This window comes from Corythoichthys intestinalis, chromosome 15 (assembly GCF_030265065.1).
Source record: "Corythoichthys intestinalis isolate RoL2023-P3 chromosome 15, ASM3026506v1, whole genome shotgun sequence".
NCBI lineage: Eukaryota > Metazoa > Chordata > Actinopteri > Syngnathiformes > Syngnathidae > Corythoichthys > Corythoichthys intestinalis.
In genome coordinates, this window is record NC_080409.1 from 37,363,275 (window position 1) to 37,377,472 (window position 14,198).

At 38.5% G+C, this 14,198-nt stretch overlaps 1 protein-coding gene across 2 annotated transcripts in view; it reads left to right on the top strand.

Annotated features, from left to right (window-relative positions):
- ttbk2a (tau tubulin kinase 2a) overlaps positions 1–5,306 on the top strand; it is a 64,774-nt gene extending 59,468 nt beyond the window's left edge. For both annotated transcript variants that reach the window (XM_057859114.1, XM_057859116.1), the window contains one exon: positions 141–5,306. In XM_057859114.1, coding sequence (XP_057715097.1) covers positions 141–552 — 412 coding nt within the window. In that variant the 3' untranslated portion in view covers positions 553–5,306. The remainder of the gene's footprint in view (positions 1–140) is intronic.
- The last annotated feature ends 8,892 nt before the right edge of the window (positions 5,307–14,198 follow it).

The following is a 14,198-nucleotide window of genomic DNA, read 5'->3' on the forward strand; positions in this document are numbered from 1 at the left end:
TTAGAATAGTCATCCATTTATTACAGGGAAGCTTAATATGACATCTTTTTCATTTTTCATTTCTTTTTTTGGTTTGTTTTCAAGCAGTCCTGCTGTAGCACCAAGAAAAAAATGACCTGTGAGCCTTTGTTCCCGTTTAGGATCCGACGCTACCGCATCCGAGCAGGCAGCACCAGTGACTCAGACCTCCTAACTTGCCTGGCTCAGCTGATGCACGGTGCTCGCGGCTCCCCCACAGCCCTCCACTGTCCGTCAACCCCTTACACCGGCCCTCGAACAACAGGCGTCAGCAGCTTGACCAGCTCGCCGCACCACGTCCGCAGTTCCAGCGGCTCGCCTCGCAGCTCGTCTTCACTGCAGCGTTCCGTCAGCTCCTCGCCTTCGCGCCACGAGCACCGCGGCAGCTTCTCCGGATCGCCTCCCACGCGCCGCCTCTATCACCACCACCAGGAAACGTGCTGCAGCCGGCAAGCCCGCAACGCTGCCTTCCACCTGTCCAGGGGTAAGGGGTGCAGTCGCGAAGGCAAGTGCTCCAGCAAGTTGGCCAGATAGTCGCCCGAAAGGTGGATGAAGAACAGTTTTCGGTATACCCTCCGTTTCTCTCCGAACCTCAAACTGTCCTCTTATCCTGTACCTTTTTTTCTATTAGTCATGTTATCATTTTGGATAACAAAATAGTGCAGCTGCAATTTTATTTCTTGTCCAGGAATCAGTAGTTGGTACTGTAGCACAGGGGTTCCCAAGCTTTATTGAGCCATGGCTTATATTGCAGAAATTTGTAGCATTCAAAATGATTTGAGATCTAAGACCCTCAATGGCGGGGAATGAGTTGTTTGAACCTGATATATTGACTGTAGCTTGACCAATATTTCAGCCAATTTTCGTCAAAAAGTATAAAAAAATGTCGTAAATTTGTCATTTAACCAAACAAATCAATTATAAAATACATAAAATAATATTAATAAAATTTCAAACCAAAGTTATAATGGTTTTGGATTTTCACTACAGCTGAGTTTCATTTACTTTACACCCCCCCCATCTAATTCAATTAATGTAATTAGTTCTGCATTGGGAAATTACTCAATTTTAAAGGGATCCACGGATACAAAATATTGTAGTTCTTAAAAAATGAGCGTTAGTATGAGTTAAAATAATTTGAGATTGAAACCCCTCTTGATGTTTTCGTTTTTATACAATTTGTAAAATTAGTTTTACTAGTAGGTCGCCATTGTTGTTGACGTCACATGGTTACGCTGCCGGGCTTCTAGAGTATGACTGTAGGGACATGTCATCTGTACAAACCTTTCAATTTGAACCCAAGAGGAACATTAATGAGCATGACCGCAATGTCGAGATCTCAAAAACGAGCAGCAAAAGCAAAATGATCAGGAAAGACTGGATGAGACGTGACGAGAGTAGGGAAAAAAAACCCGGTGTTCTGCCAAAGCGTCCTACAAGAGGCGAATTTGACAACCAAAGTACTACCGTGCGCTTTCAGCTTGTTTTGTTTATGCATATAGACAGAACATACTTAAGATACTTAAACGGAGTATATCAAATACGGGTGGTTTAAATACGCGACGTGACTAATGTGGTCAACAGATAAACAATATGCTTTAAACCTACCACAAAAAAAGACTACGCTCAAAAGTATGAGAGGGAAACACTTCCCAAAATTATTTAGAGGCATTGAAAAGGTAAGAAAAGACTCAATAAAAACACAAATAGTAAGTACTCGCCGCTTTTAACCGATGAGCGCGTGTGTTTGACGTCTCGCCGCGTAGAAGGAATTGCAGTAACCCGGTAGTAGGAGTGGGAATCTCTTGGTACCTCATGATACGATATGATTTGTGATACAAAGCTCACGATAACGATGATCTGACGATATAGCGATAGAACAATTATCGATACATTGATCAGGAAACCATTCTAGGTTATTCTACAAACAACCAATTAACAGAAAAACAAGCTTCTAGTGTGAATTGGAATGAGTTTATCCATAGTAGACGTCCAATCCATTTGAACTGGGAGGGTGGCAGCGAATGAACATTTGTTCATTCGCTGCCATCCCTCCCACTTCAAATGGATTGAACGTCTATGGCTGTCAGTGGCGGTCAATGCCAGGCAATTAGGTAATTTTAGGCCATTTAAGGTCTCACTGGAACAGCACCAAACAAAAGTTCAGCATCATCACCTCCAATGCACACCAATGCAGATTCTTGACTCTTGACACCTTGTCTAGAGGATGCACACCAATGCAGATTCTTGACTCTTGACACCTTGTCCGATGCCTCTAGACAAGGTGATGATGCTGGAACTTTTGTTTGGTGCCGTTCCAGTGAGATTTACAAAGATGATTGCCTGAAGAAGACATCAAAATTCCATCCCTACATGATAAAACATTTTTAGAATTATATCTCGATTCTTGGCAGGAGCATATCGATAACCTTTTGGGATACAAAGTATCACGATATATCACCATTTCGATATATTGTCACACCCCTACCCGGTAGTATTCATCGAGTGATAGTGACAATCTACGTCATCACGTCCATAAAACATGGCGCCATCTGTAGGTCAAAAACATGTACTAAACATTATAGATATCTAAATCAATGGCAATATTTTATGTGTTTCTAACAACATACTTTAGTAAAAGAGAACCTTTAAATTCATTTCTTGAAATCTGCCTGTCGGATATAAATATTGGCTAATGTTGATGTGCATCAGAAGTGCAAATATCATCCAGATACATTTTTGTATTATATAAAAAATCATATACAGTTGTGGTCAAAAGTTTACATACACTTGTGAAGAACATAATGTCATGACTCTCTTGAGTTTCCAGTTATTTCTACAACTCTGATTTTTCTCTGATAGAGTGATTGGAACAGATACTTCTTTGTCGCAAAAAACAAGTTTGGTTCTTGTATGACTTTATTATGGGTGAACAGAAAAAAGTGATCAAGTCTGCTGGGTCAAAAACATACATAGAGTAACGCTAATATTTGGTAACATGTCCCTTGGCCATTTTCACTTCAATTAGGCGCTTTTGGTAGCCATCCACAAGCTTCTGGTTGAATCTTTGACCACTCCTCTTGACAGAATTGGTGCAGTTCAGTTAAATTTGATGGCTTTCTGACATGGACTTGTTTCTTCAGCATTGTCCACAAGTTCTCAATGGGGTTTAAGTCAGGCCATTCGAAAACCTTAATTGTAGCCTGATTTAGCCATTCCATTACCACTTTTGATGTGTGTTTGGGGTCATTGTCCTGTTGGAACACCCAACTGCGCCCAAGACCCAATCTTCGGGCTGATGACGTTAGGTTATCTTGAAGAATTTGAAGGTAATCCTCCTTCTTCATTGTCCCATTTACTCTCTGTAAAGCACCAGTTCCATTAGCAGCAAAACAGCCTCACAGCATAATACTACCACCACCGTGCTTGACGGTAGGCATGGTGTACTTGGGGTTAAAGCCCTCACCTTTTCTCCTCCAAACATATTGCTGGGCATTGTGGCCAAACAGCTGGATTTTTGTTTCGTCAGACCCCAGAACTGTCCTCCAGAAGGTCTTATCTTTGTCCATGTGATCAGCAGCAAACTTCAGTGGAGCCTTAAGGTGCCACTTTTGGAGCAAGGGCTTCCTTCTTGCACGGCAGCCTCTCAGTCCATGGAGATGCAAAACACGCTTGACTGTGGACACTGACACCTGTGTTCCAGCAGCTTCTAATTCTTGGCAGATCTGCTTTTTGGTGATTCTCGGTTGAATCTTCACCCTCCTGACCAATTTTCTCTCAGCAGCAGGTGATAGCTTGCGTTTTCTTCCTGATCGTGGCAGTGACAAAACAGTGCCATGCACTTTATACTTACAAACAATTGTTTGCACTGTTGCTCTTGGGACCTGCAGCTGCTTTGAAATGGCTCCAAGTGACTTTCCTGACTTGTTCAAGTCAATGATTCGCTTTTTCAGATCCATGTATGTCTATTTTTGACCCAGCAGATTTGATCACTTTTTCTGTTAACCCATAATAAAGTCATAAAAGAAGCAAACTTCATGAATGTTTTTTGTGACAAAGAAGTATCTGTTCCAATCACTCTATCGGAGAAAAATCAGATTTGTAGAATTAACTGGAAACTCAAGAGAGCCATGACATTATGTTCTTCACAAGTGTATGTAAACTTTTGACCACAACAGTATAGACCCACTAAGTGAAATTGAATACATCTCCATGGCACATTAGTGGTTGGGAATCACTGCGGCGTAGCATACTGTGTAAACCGCTTCCAATGTTTTCTTGATCTTGCTTTCTCAATGCAGTATATAGTCACATATTTATCACTAGTATTAATGTACTCTGTTTGCATACTGAGAGTCTCAGTATAGTTGGCCCGGTATTCATGAAGAGATTTATTTTGATGCTTCGCATTGCTTAAGCAAGTCTTTTTGCCCTCTCGTTTTTGGGCGTGCGCTTAAATTGAAATCAATCGCTACGAATATACAATCACCTGTTGGGTGCGTGAAAACACAAACCTTCTTGTGCCTACTGTAGTCCCTTTTAAGAAGTTTATCCAAGCTGGGATTCATCCACCGTTTTTGCGGCCATAGGGTTGCGCCAATATTCTACATTTTGAGGTAGTGACAAAAGCTCCTTAACACCATATGAAAGCTGGCTTTTTGGCGTGTGGCAAGTCTTTACAAGAGAACGGGTTGACATGGGAATTTTGTGTGCTATCAAAAGCCCTTTTAAACAACGGTAATATTTCGCATTTAAAGCAACACTAGGTAACTTTTCAACCTTTATAAAATATTTTCAAAACATTTGCGTTGATATGTCGACTGATAACTAGTTGAATGACACCTCTTTCATATCTTGAGGGGGTCTGTATCGCTTTCACCGGCACAAAGTTTGAGGAGGGTGGCAGTAACCCTGCCACATAAAAAAAAAAAATACAAATGTGCTGACTGCTTTACAGCATACGTCACTTCTATGGAGGTAGATGTGTGTCTTTATTATTCAATCCAAAAAAAAGTTGCTTCCATCAAAATATTTATTTTCAATCAAAAAAAATGTGTTTTAATGCAAAAATATATTTGAAACTCCCAAAAATGTATTTGGAACCTATTTTTCGTTGATTTATTTATTTTTATACAAGTCAAGTTGTTTTTTTATTTAAACAACTTTTTGATTGACATAATGTGGTTTTGCCTTTGGACCACATTTTGGCTAGGACATTTGTATCTTTATTATTCAATCAAAAAATAAGTTGTTTCAAACAGAAAAATATATATTTTCAAAAGAAAAATCACTTCAATCAAAAATTTGAAAAAATCAATCGTAGAAAAAAAATTTTGAATGTGAAAAATTATTTGAGACTCAGAAATTCGCATTTGAACACTTAATTTTTCATTGAAACTGTTTTTTGAATGAAGCAATCCTTTTTGTGTTTGAGGCATATTATGGGTAGGACATTTGTGTCTAAATCATTCAATCCCAATAAAAGTTGCTTCGATCAAAAAAACTATTTTTAATTTAAAAAATCACTTGCAGAAATAATTTTTCTTTTGAAAATATTTTTTTTATTTGAAATATTATTTTTTTTATTGAAGTGTCACTTTTTTGAAAAGCAAAAAGTTTTGAACTTTTTTTTTTTTTTTTAAGTGGAAAAAGTTTTGGACGCAATTTTTTTTTTAAGTGGAAAAAGTTTTGAAGGCACTTTTTTTTGATTGAATAATTTTGACACAAAGATGCAACTTTAACGCTACTTCCGGCATGTTTGAGTGGCAGGTGACTACGCCAATGGCATTAAAGCATGAAGTAAGAATAATGGCCACCAGGGCTCCATCCAGCCATCGGGCTCTGCTCGATTGTAATCCGAAAATAGGGCACCGGTACGGGGGTGCGACATCAGGATCTCACTGGATTGCCTGCGACGGTTCGGTGCCTTGCTGCTTAATGTGATTCAACACGGGGAACTTCACCTGCTGCCCTGATGTGACGGTTGGCGCCGGTACGGGAGTGGCCGGCGAGTGGCCCGACACTAGCCTGCCCAGTAAACGAGAGGACTGCCGGCGAGTCACCGGCGTCCGCGCCGGGAGCCCCGTCGCTTCAGCTTTGAATGAGTTTCGTGTCACTCGCGGGCCGTCCATTCGACAGCCGGCCTCCGCGCCTGGGGTGTGTGCGCGACAGGGCACCGTACCGTCACGGGCACTCCGGTGAGATCCTGATGTCGCACCCCCGTACCGGTGCCCTGCATCCTGCAAAGATGGCAGAGCAACAAAAGAGACGAAAAGTTTTGTCCGAGGATCGGAAAAACGAGAGGCTACCAAGATATACAGAATAAACATTGGCTTTCAGCCGCTGGCGTGACGCCTCCCCCTCCCCCCAGTGCTGACGTGTTCAGGTGGGGTGGGGGGGTGAGCCACACTCAGCCACACGGTTGCTAACCATCATATGCTATTGTTTAGCCACAACTGGATTCATTACCTTATTACTATTCGTCCTTCATACAGACGCTGGAAACAGAAATGTTGTTTAATCCATCTGCAGGCGACCAGGAGATAAATTTTTGATTCATTGATGATTTTACGACACTGTTCGGGTGTGCGCTGGTCATCATGGGAAACGCAGTCTTTCTTAAAGTGCGTATGACACCAAAAAGCATGTTTATTTCATATTTCACGTTTCTCCTGAATGAATTGGAGCGCTTGAATGTGTGTGCGATCGTTTTATATGTTCAATTTTTGAATCCCACGCCATTAAAATGACTGACTTCCAGCTTCAGTCTTGGGTTTAGGCCGAATGCGAATATGACGTCAGCATCTCACACACAGTACAGCATTGCTTTATAGCGTGCAGATGGAATGCGGATTAAGCTGATTTTGTGGATTAATTTGTTTATTTTTCACATCACGCCAGCCAGGCGGCTGCAGAAAATTGTTGCTGTACCAGGGAGAGGCGTGTGAGCCTTTTTGTTTCCCGTTCACCGTGGATATCGTTCAAAACAAGCCCTACTACTGTGGGACCATTGGACTTATGAGGAAGTGAGTAAACATCGTATTTTGTATATGTCAAATACTGGGATCATGGCACACGTTTTAATACAGAGGTGGCTTGCATTTTGTGGCTGATTGTCCACCGAAAATGCCACTCCGGCATCGCTAAAATCGACCAAAACTGAAAAGTTACCAAGTGTTTCTTTAAATGGTTTAAAAAAATTAAAAAAAAGACAAAATAGCAGAAAGTTCAGATCTGTCTTATATAAATGGTGGTTTGAGAGGCATGAAACTAATCTAAGCAAAAATGACTTTTAGCCTTTCAACGAGCTTGGCCATAGATTCTTGGGAGCACTGTGCAAAAACAAGCACATATATTTACACAAACCCACATTTCTTACAAAAAAATATCAAGGTATAGTTTGTTTTGTTTTGTTTTGTTATTTCTCTATTTCTTTAGCTTGTAGCCAAGCTAATGTGTGCGTCAGTTCGATCTGTGCACCGGAAAATGTGCATTGTCATTGTTGTTCAAGGGTTTAGCGAACGGAATTCAACCTGCGATCAAAATATGTGAATTCTTTTATCTTGTTAAGTCTTTATTTAAATAATATTCAAAATTAACGCGTTAAAGTCCTACCCCTAATCGGACAATATTCCGCCGTTGGATGTAGCAACAGAAGTGTGAAAGGCAAAGGGGGATAAATACAAGGTGTTTTGCGTTAAAATTTTACAGGGTTGTCGTGTGAAAGGGGTTTGTGTTGCTAAGAAGAAGGAACTGATGGCTTTTTTTTTTTTAATTAACATAAATGATAATCATAGGCAACATCAAGAATATTGTTAGTGAATGAGTTGATTTTTCTGGGAATAGGCTTCAATTCAGTGCCTCTGAAAGCCAAAATGGGATGAAATAGTTTTGAGCCACTCGTTTCAAAATCTTATCCAGATTATAAACACTCGAGTGTGTTTTTGCACGGGAGCAAAGGTAACCACTTTTTAATTCCAGCGCTAAAGCTTCTTCTCCGCTTGTAAGATAAACAGCTTCTTCTCACCTACCCCACAAATTACAATAAAATTCCCGCATGCTGAATCTAATACTAAAACAAAATACACTGCATCTTTTTACCTCACTGTGACCAATATGTTCAGTTTTACCTTCTGTAATGTGGTGCTTTACAGCCAATTTAGGAAGATTTTCTTCGAAAAAATTACAAATAATTAATGGGGGACTTACAGTGTATCACAAAAGTGAGTACACCCCTCGCATTTCTGCAGATATTTAAGTACAGTGGGGCAAATAAGGGGCAAATAAGTTTTCAACCACCAATGCAAGTTCTACTTGAAAAGATTAGAGAGGCCTGTAATTGTCAACATGGGTAAACCTCAACCATGAGAGACAGAATGTGAAAAAAAAAACAGAAAATCACATCGTTTGATTTTTAAAGAATTTATTTCCAAATTAGGGTGAAAAATAAGTATTTGGTCACCTACAAATACGCAAGATTTCTGGCTGTCAAAGAGGTCTAACTTCTTCTAACGAGGTCTAACGAGGCTCTACTCGTTACCTGTATTAATGGCACCTGTTTTAACTCATTATCGGTATAAAAGACACCTGTCCACAACTTCAGTCAGTCACACTCCAAACTCCACTATGGCCAAGACCAAAGAGCTGTCGAAGGACACCAGAGACAAAATTGTAGACCTGCACCAGGCTGGGAAGACTGAATCTGCAATAGGTAAAACGCTTGGTGTAAAGAAATCAACTGTGGGAGCAATTATTAGAAAATGGAAGACATACAAGACCACTGATAATCTCCCTCGATCTGGGGCTCCATGCAAGATCTCACCCCGTGGCGTCAAAATGATAACAAGAACAGTGAGCAAAAATCCCAGAACCTCAATACTTTGTTATGTACCATTTGTTGGCAATAACGGAGGCCAAACATTTTCTGTAACTCTTCACAAGCTTTTCACACACTGTTGCTGGTGTTTTGGCCCATTCCTCCATGCAGATCTCCTCTCGAGCAGTGATGTTTTGGGGCTGTCGTTGGGCAACACAGACTTTCAAATCCCTCCTTACCCCGTGGCGTCAAAATGATGACAAGAACGATGAGCAAAAATCCCAGAACCACAAGGGGGGACCTAGTGAATGACCTTACTGGGACCACAGTAACAAAGGCTACTATCAGTAACACAATGCGCCTGCACTGCTAGACGTATCCCCCTGCTGAAGCCAGTACATGTCCAGGCCCGTCTGCGGTTCGCTAGAGAGCATTTGGATGATCCAGAAGAGGACTGGGAGAATGTGTTATGGTCAGATGAAACCAAAATAGAACTTTTTGGTAGAAACACAGGTTCTCTTGTTTGGAGGAAAAAGAATACTGAATTATACCATACCCACTGTGAAGCATGGGGGTGGAAACCTCATGCTTTGGGGCAGTTTTTCTGCAAAGGGACCAGGACGACTGATCTGTTTAAAGGAAAGAATGAATGAGGCCATGTATGAAGAGATTTTGAGTGAAAATCTCCTTCCATCAGCATGGGCATTGAAGATGAGGCGTGGCTGGGTCTTTCAGCATGACAATGATCCCAAACACACAGCCAGGGCAACAAAGGAGTGGCTTCGTAAGAAGCATTTCAAGGTCCTGGAGTGGCCTAGCCAGTCTCCAGATCTCAACCCCATAGAAAATCTGTGGAGGGAGTTGAAAGTCCGTGTTGCCCAACGACAGCCCCAAAACATCACTGCTCTAGAGGAGATCTGCATAGAGGAATGGGCTAAAATACCAGCAACAGTGTGTGAAAAGCTTGTGAAAAGTTACAGAAAACGTTTGGCCTCCGTTATTGCCAACAAAGGGTACATAACAAAGTATTGAGATGAACTTTTGGTATTGACCAAATACTTATTTTGCCACATGGTTTACAAATAAATTATTTAGAAATCAAACTGTGATTTTCTGTTTTTTTTTTTTTTTTCCAACATTCTGTCTCTCATGGTTAGATACGAGATATTAATGGCTATATTTTGAGTTATTTTGAGGGGAAAATAAATTAACTCTATTATATAAGCTGCACACAGACTACTTTTCATTGTGTCAAAGTGTCATTTGGTCAGTGTTGTCCTAGAAAGAGATATACTTAAATATCTGCAGAAATGCGAGGGTTGTACTCACTTTTGTGTTACACTGTACTTATTTGTAAGAAACCTGACCATGTCTTGAAATTATGGCAAAATTTGTTAGGTTTGTGGCAAAATTTGACTGCCAATTGCGACTAAATTACAACGAAAACATGTTTCTTGGCCTTATTTCCACTGTACAGTTCCAGCTCAGCTTTTGCACTACCATGGAAAATTGGTAAAACCATGCCACATTGAACACATTGCTCAGTTGGACCGTGATAACCAGTGTTGTTTTCGGCAACCCGTTTAATTTTTATGTTAGACGAAAATACTTTTTAGTGTTAGTCAAATTTTAGTCATCTCAAAATGTGTTTATCTAAGTCTAGGTTTGACGAAACTGAAGACCAATTTTGTCTAGTTTTAGTTGACGTTTACTAAAAATTAGGGCTGTCAAACGATTAAAATTTTTACTCGAGTTAATTACAGCTTAAAAATTAATCGCAATTCAAACCATTTATAAAATATGCCATATTTTTCTGTAAATTATTGTTGGAATGGAATGATAAGACACAAGACGGATAGATACATTCAACATACTGTACATAAGTACTGCATTTGTTTATTATAACAATAAATCAAGACGGCATTAACATTATTAACATTCTGTTAAAGCGATCCAGGGATAGAAAGACTTGTAGTTCTTAAAAGATAAATGTTAGTACAAGTTGTAGAAATGTTATATTAAAACCCCTCTTAATGTTTTCGTTTTAATAAAATTTGTAAAATTTTCAAACAGGCAAAATCCATTTTGCCACATAGCAAAAAAAGCCACATGGCAAAAAAAAAAAATCCCACATGGCAAAATCCATTTTGCCACATAGCAAATACCACGTTTTTGGTTCTCTCCAAATTAGAGCAATTACAAAAAAAATGCCAAAAATCATTTTTGCCACATGGGAAAAAATGCCACATGGCAAATGAAAAAAAATGTCACATGGCAAAATAAATGCCACATGGCAAAAACAAAAATGTCAAAATTTGAACATGGCAAAAAAATGCCAGATGTCAAAAAAATGCCACATGGCAAAATCCATTTTGCCACATGGCAAAAAAAAATGCCACATGGCAAAAAAAATACCACTTTTGGTTCTCACTGTCTCTCCAAATTAGAGCAATTTAAAAAAATGCCAGAAATCAATTTTGCCACATGGCAAAAAATGCCACATGGCAAAAAAAAAAAATGCCACACGGCAAAAAAAATGCTACATGGCAAAAAACAAAAAATGCCAAAATAAATTTTGCCACATGGCAAAAAAATGCCACATGGCAAAATTCATTTTGCCACATGGCAAATACCACTTTTGGTTCTCGCTGTCTCTCCAAATTAGAGCAATTAAAAAATTAAATAAATAAATGTCGAAAATCAATTTTGCCTCATGGCAAAAAATGCCACATGGCAAAAAAATTCCACATGGCAAAATCCATTTTGCCACATGGCAAAAAAAATGCCACATGGAAAAAAATCAATTTTGCCACATGGCAAAAACAAAAAATGCCAAAATAAATTGTGCCACATGGCAAAATCCATTTTGCCACACGGCAAAAAAAATGCCACATGGTTAAAAAAAATTTAAAAAATAAAATTAGTAGCTCGCCTTTGTTGATGCCAATAATTACACAATGCTCATGGATGGTGCTGAAACCCATAAAATCAGTCGCACCCAAGCACCAGCAGAGGGCGAAAAAACACCAAAAAACACAAGTAACAAGTGGACATTACACTGTGCTGTCATTTTAATCTGTTTGAGCGGGGCATATGCGTTAATTGCGTCAAATATTTTAACGTGATTAATTTAAAAAATTAATTACCGCCCGTTAACGCGATAATTTAGACAGCCCTACTAAAAATGTTTTCATCTGTAAAATAAAAAATAAAATGAAGGTTACCACCTGTTTCGAGTACAGTACAGAGCAGTACATTATTTTTTAATAAATTATACCCACCTGAACGAATGCTAAGCTAACACTATGGGTTACATTTAGCGTGTGATGATCACACGGCACAGACCTTAAAGGTTAAAGCAACACGTCATATGAGTGGCACAACTGGAGACTGCTGTGATACAGGCTAACTACATATAAAATGTCACACATTGTAAACATGTGACGGAAACTATGCTGCATTTTTGTCTCATCTCGTTATGTTTTAGTCTCCCAAAACACGTTTTTAGCTCGTTATCATCTTATCGTCATAAAAAAGTGTTCTTTGACGAAATATTTTCATTATCGTCATCGTTGACGAAAACAACACTGGTGATAACAAATAATTTGAATGAGCAAAATGGGTTCAGTGGTTGAATGAGTAAAGTAATTCCCGTCATGGTGTTTTAACAAAAAACTCACTCACTGACATTGACGAGGATAGACGTCCAATCCATTTGAACTGTGAAAGCCAGAAGCGATCACGCATCAATGGCAGTGAATGAGTTAATGATGCAAAAAGTGAGTCCCGTGCAATGGAAAAGGGGCAATTTTGAGGGAGCTAGACTGACTTTGAATGATTGTGATTTGTTTGTTTGACGTCTACACCCGAACAATTTGCAATTTTTTCCCCTCGGCTTTCGTAGACGGATCACGTTGCCAAATATTTTGATACAATACGCTCTGAACGGTCAGGGAGCGTGGAAAGCTGTCGTCAGCGTTCGGTCCGCCGCCTTAACGCCTCTTCTCCGGCCCTTCTGAGATGCAAAAAGATCCTTTTTTCGCTCTGTAAAATAAGCTCAAATAGATTTTAAAAAGGCGGAAGTGAGGTCAACACAACGAGACTTATAAAATATAAAATAATCAGTTTTTTTGTTATTAGCATAGAAAAGTGGCGTTCCGTCGTAGCATTAGAACATTGTTTTTGTTGGATCAGAAAGGGTAATTGTACTCTTCAAAAATACTTGACGTTTTTTTTTATTTATGGCGACATTTTGATGATTATGGCCATCTGTATCTAAGTTGAAATGATATTTATTTATTTATAATTTTAATAATGATTGTGTATGTTTAATCTGTAAAGGTCTCCATGGAAAAGAATGTATCAAAAAGTGGTTTAGTTTTTTTTTTTTTTGCATTGTATATAATTGTAATTATTTAAGTTGATGATATCATTTGTATCATATCAATGCCTTGTACAGTGATTTTACTTTTTATTTAGTTGTTGTTTTTTTCTTTTGAAATTGTTTTGTATTTTATTTTTATAAACTGGTTATAAATAAAATACTCTTTCCGCATGCATAATAAGATACAAGTGGTGTTATTGTGTTTTTCCAAAGCCTGTATTTCTTGTAAGGTGAATGATCAAATGAATTTTAGCATAATACATTTTTGTACCCAAAAAACCTATTCTGTAGTTTTCCCATAGATATTTGTTCCTAAAATATTTATATTGCTACAATATTACTTTAAACATTTTGCTTGATAGATTTTTTTTACACAAAGCCAATAAAGGTTGAAACATATTAATGAATACTACCCCAAAATAAAGATAATAATGAGTCAATGTAAAACATGAAAAAAGAAATAAGTGATCCTTTTACCAGAAATAATATTTGGAATTTCCTTTGTAACCATATTATACGAATTAACAATGTTAAATACAGTTTATTGTGTATGACTACATATATGAAATATGATACAATATTACATGCTTTTATTTCACTGTCACCCTCCACAGGCAAAATTCACCTGTAGTAGGCTGGGGCCAAATTAGAGCAATTAAAAAAAAAAAAAAAAAAAAAACAGTCGATATTAAAATAAGATGAAATCACAAAGCATAAGCTGAAAATTTGGAGTGCAACAATATTTATACATGAGATCAGTGGTTTTGGACTTGTTTTCCGCCAAAATCAAAATCTGTTTTGCCACATGGCAAACAAAAAATGCCACATGGCAACAAAAAAAAAAATGCCACATGGCAAAGACAAAAAATGCCAAAATAAATTTTGCCACATAGTAAAAAAAATGATGTCCAAAAAATGCCACATGGCAAAATCCATTTTGCCACATGGCAAATACCACTTTTGGTTCTCGCTTTCTCCAAA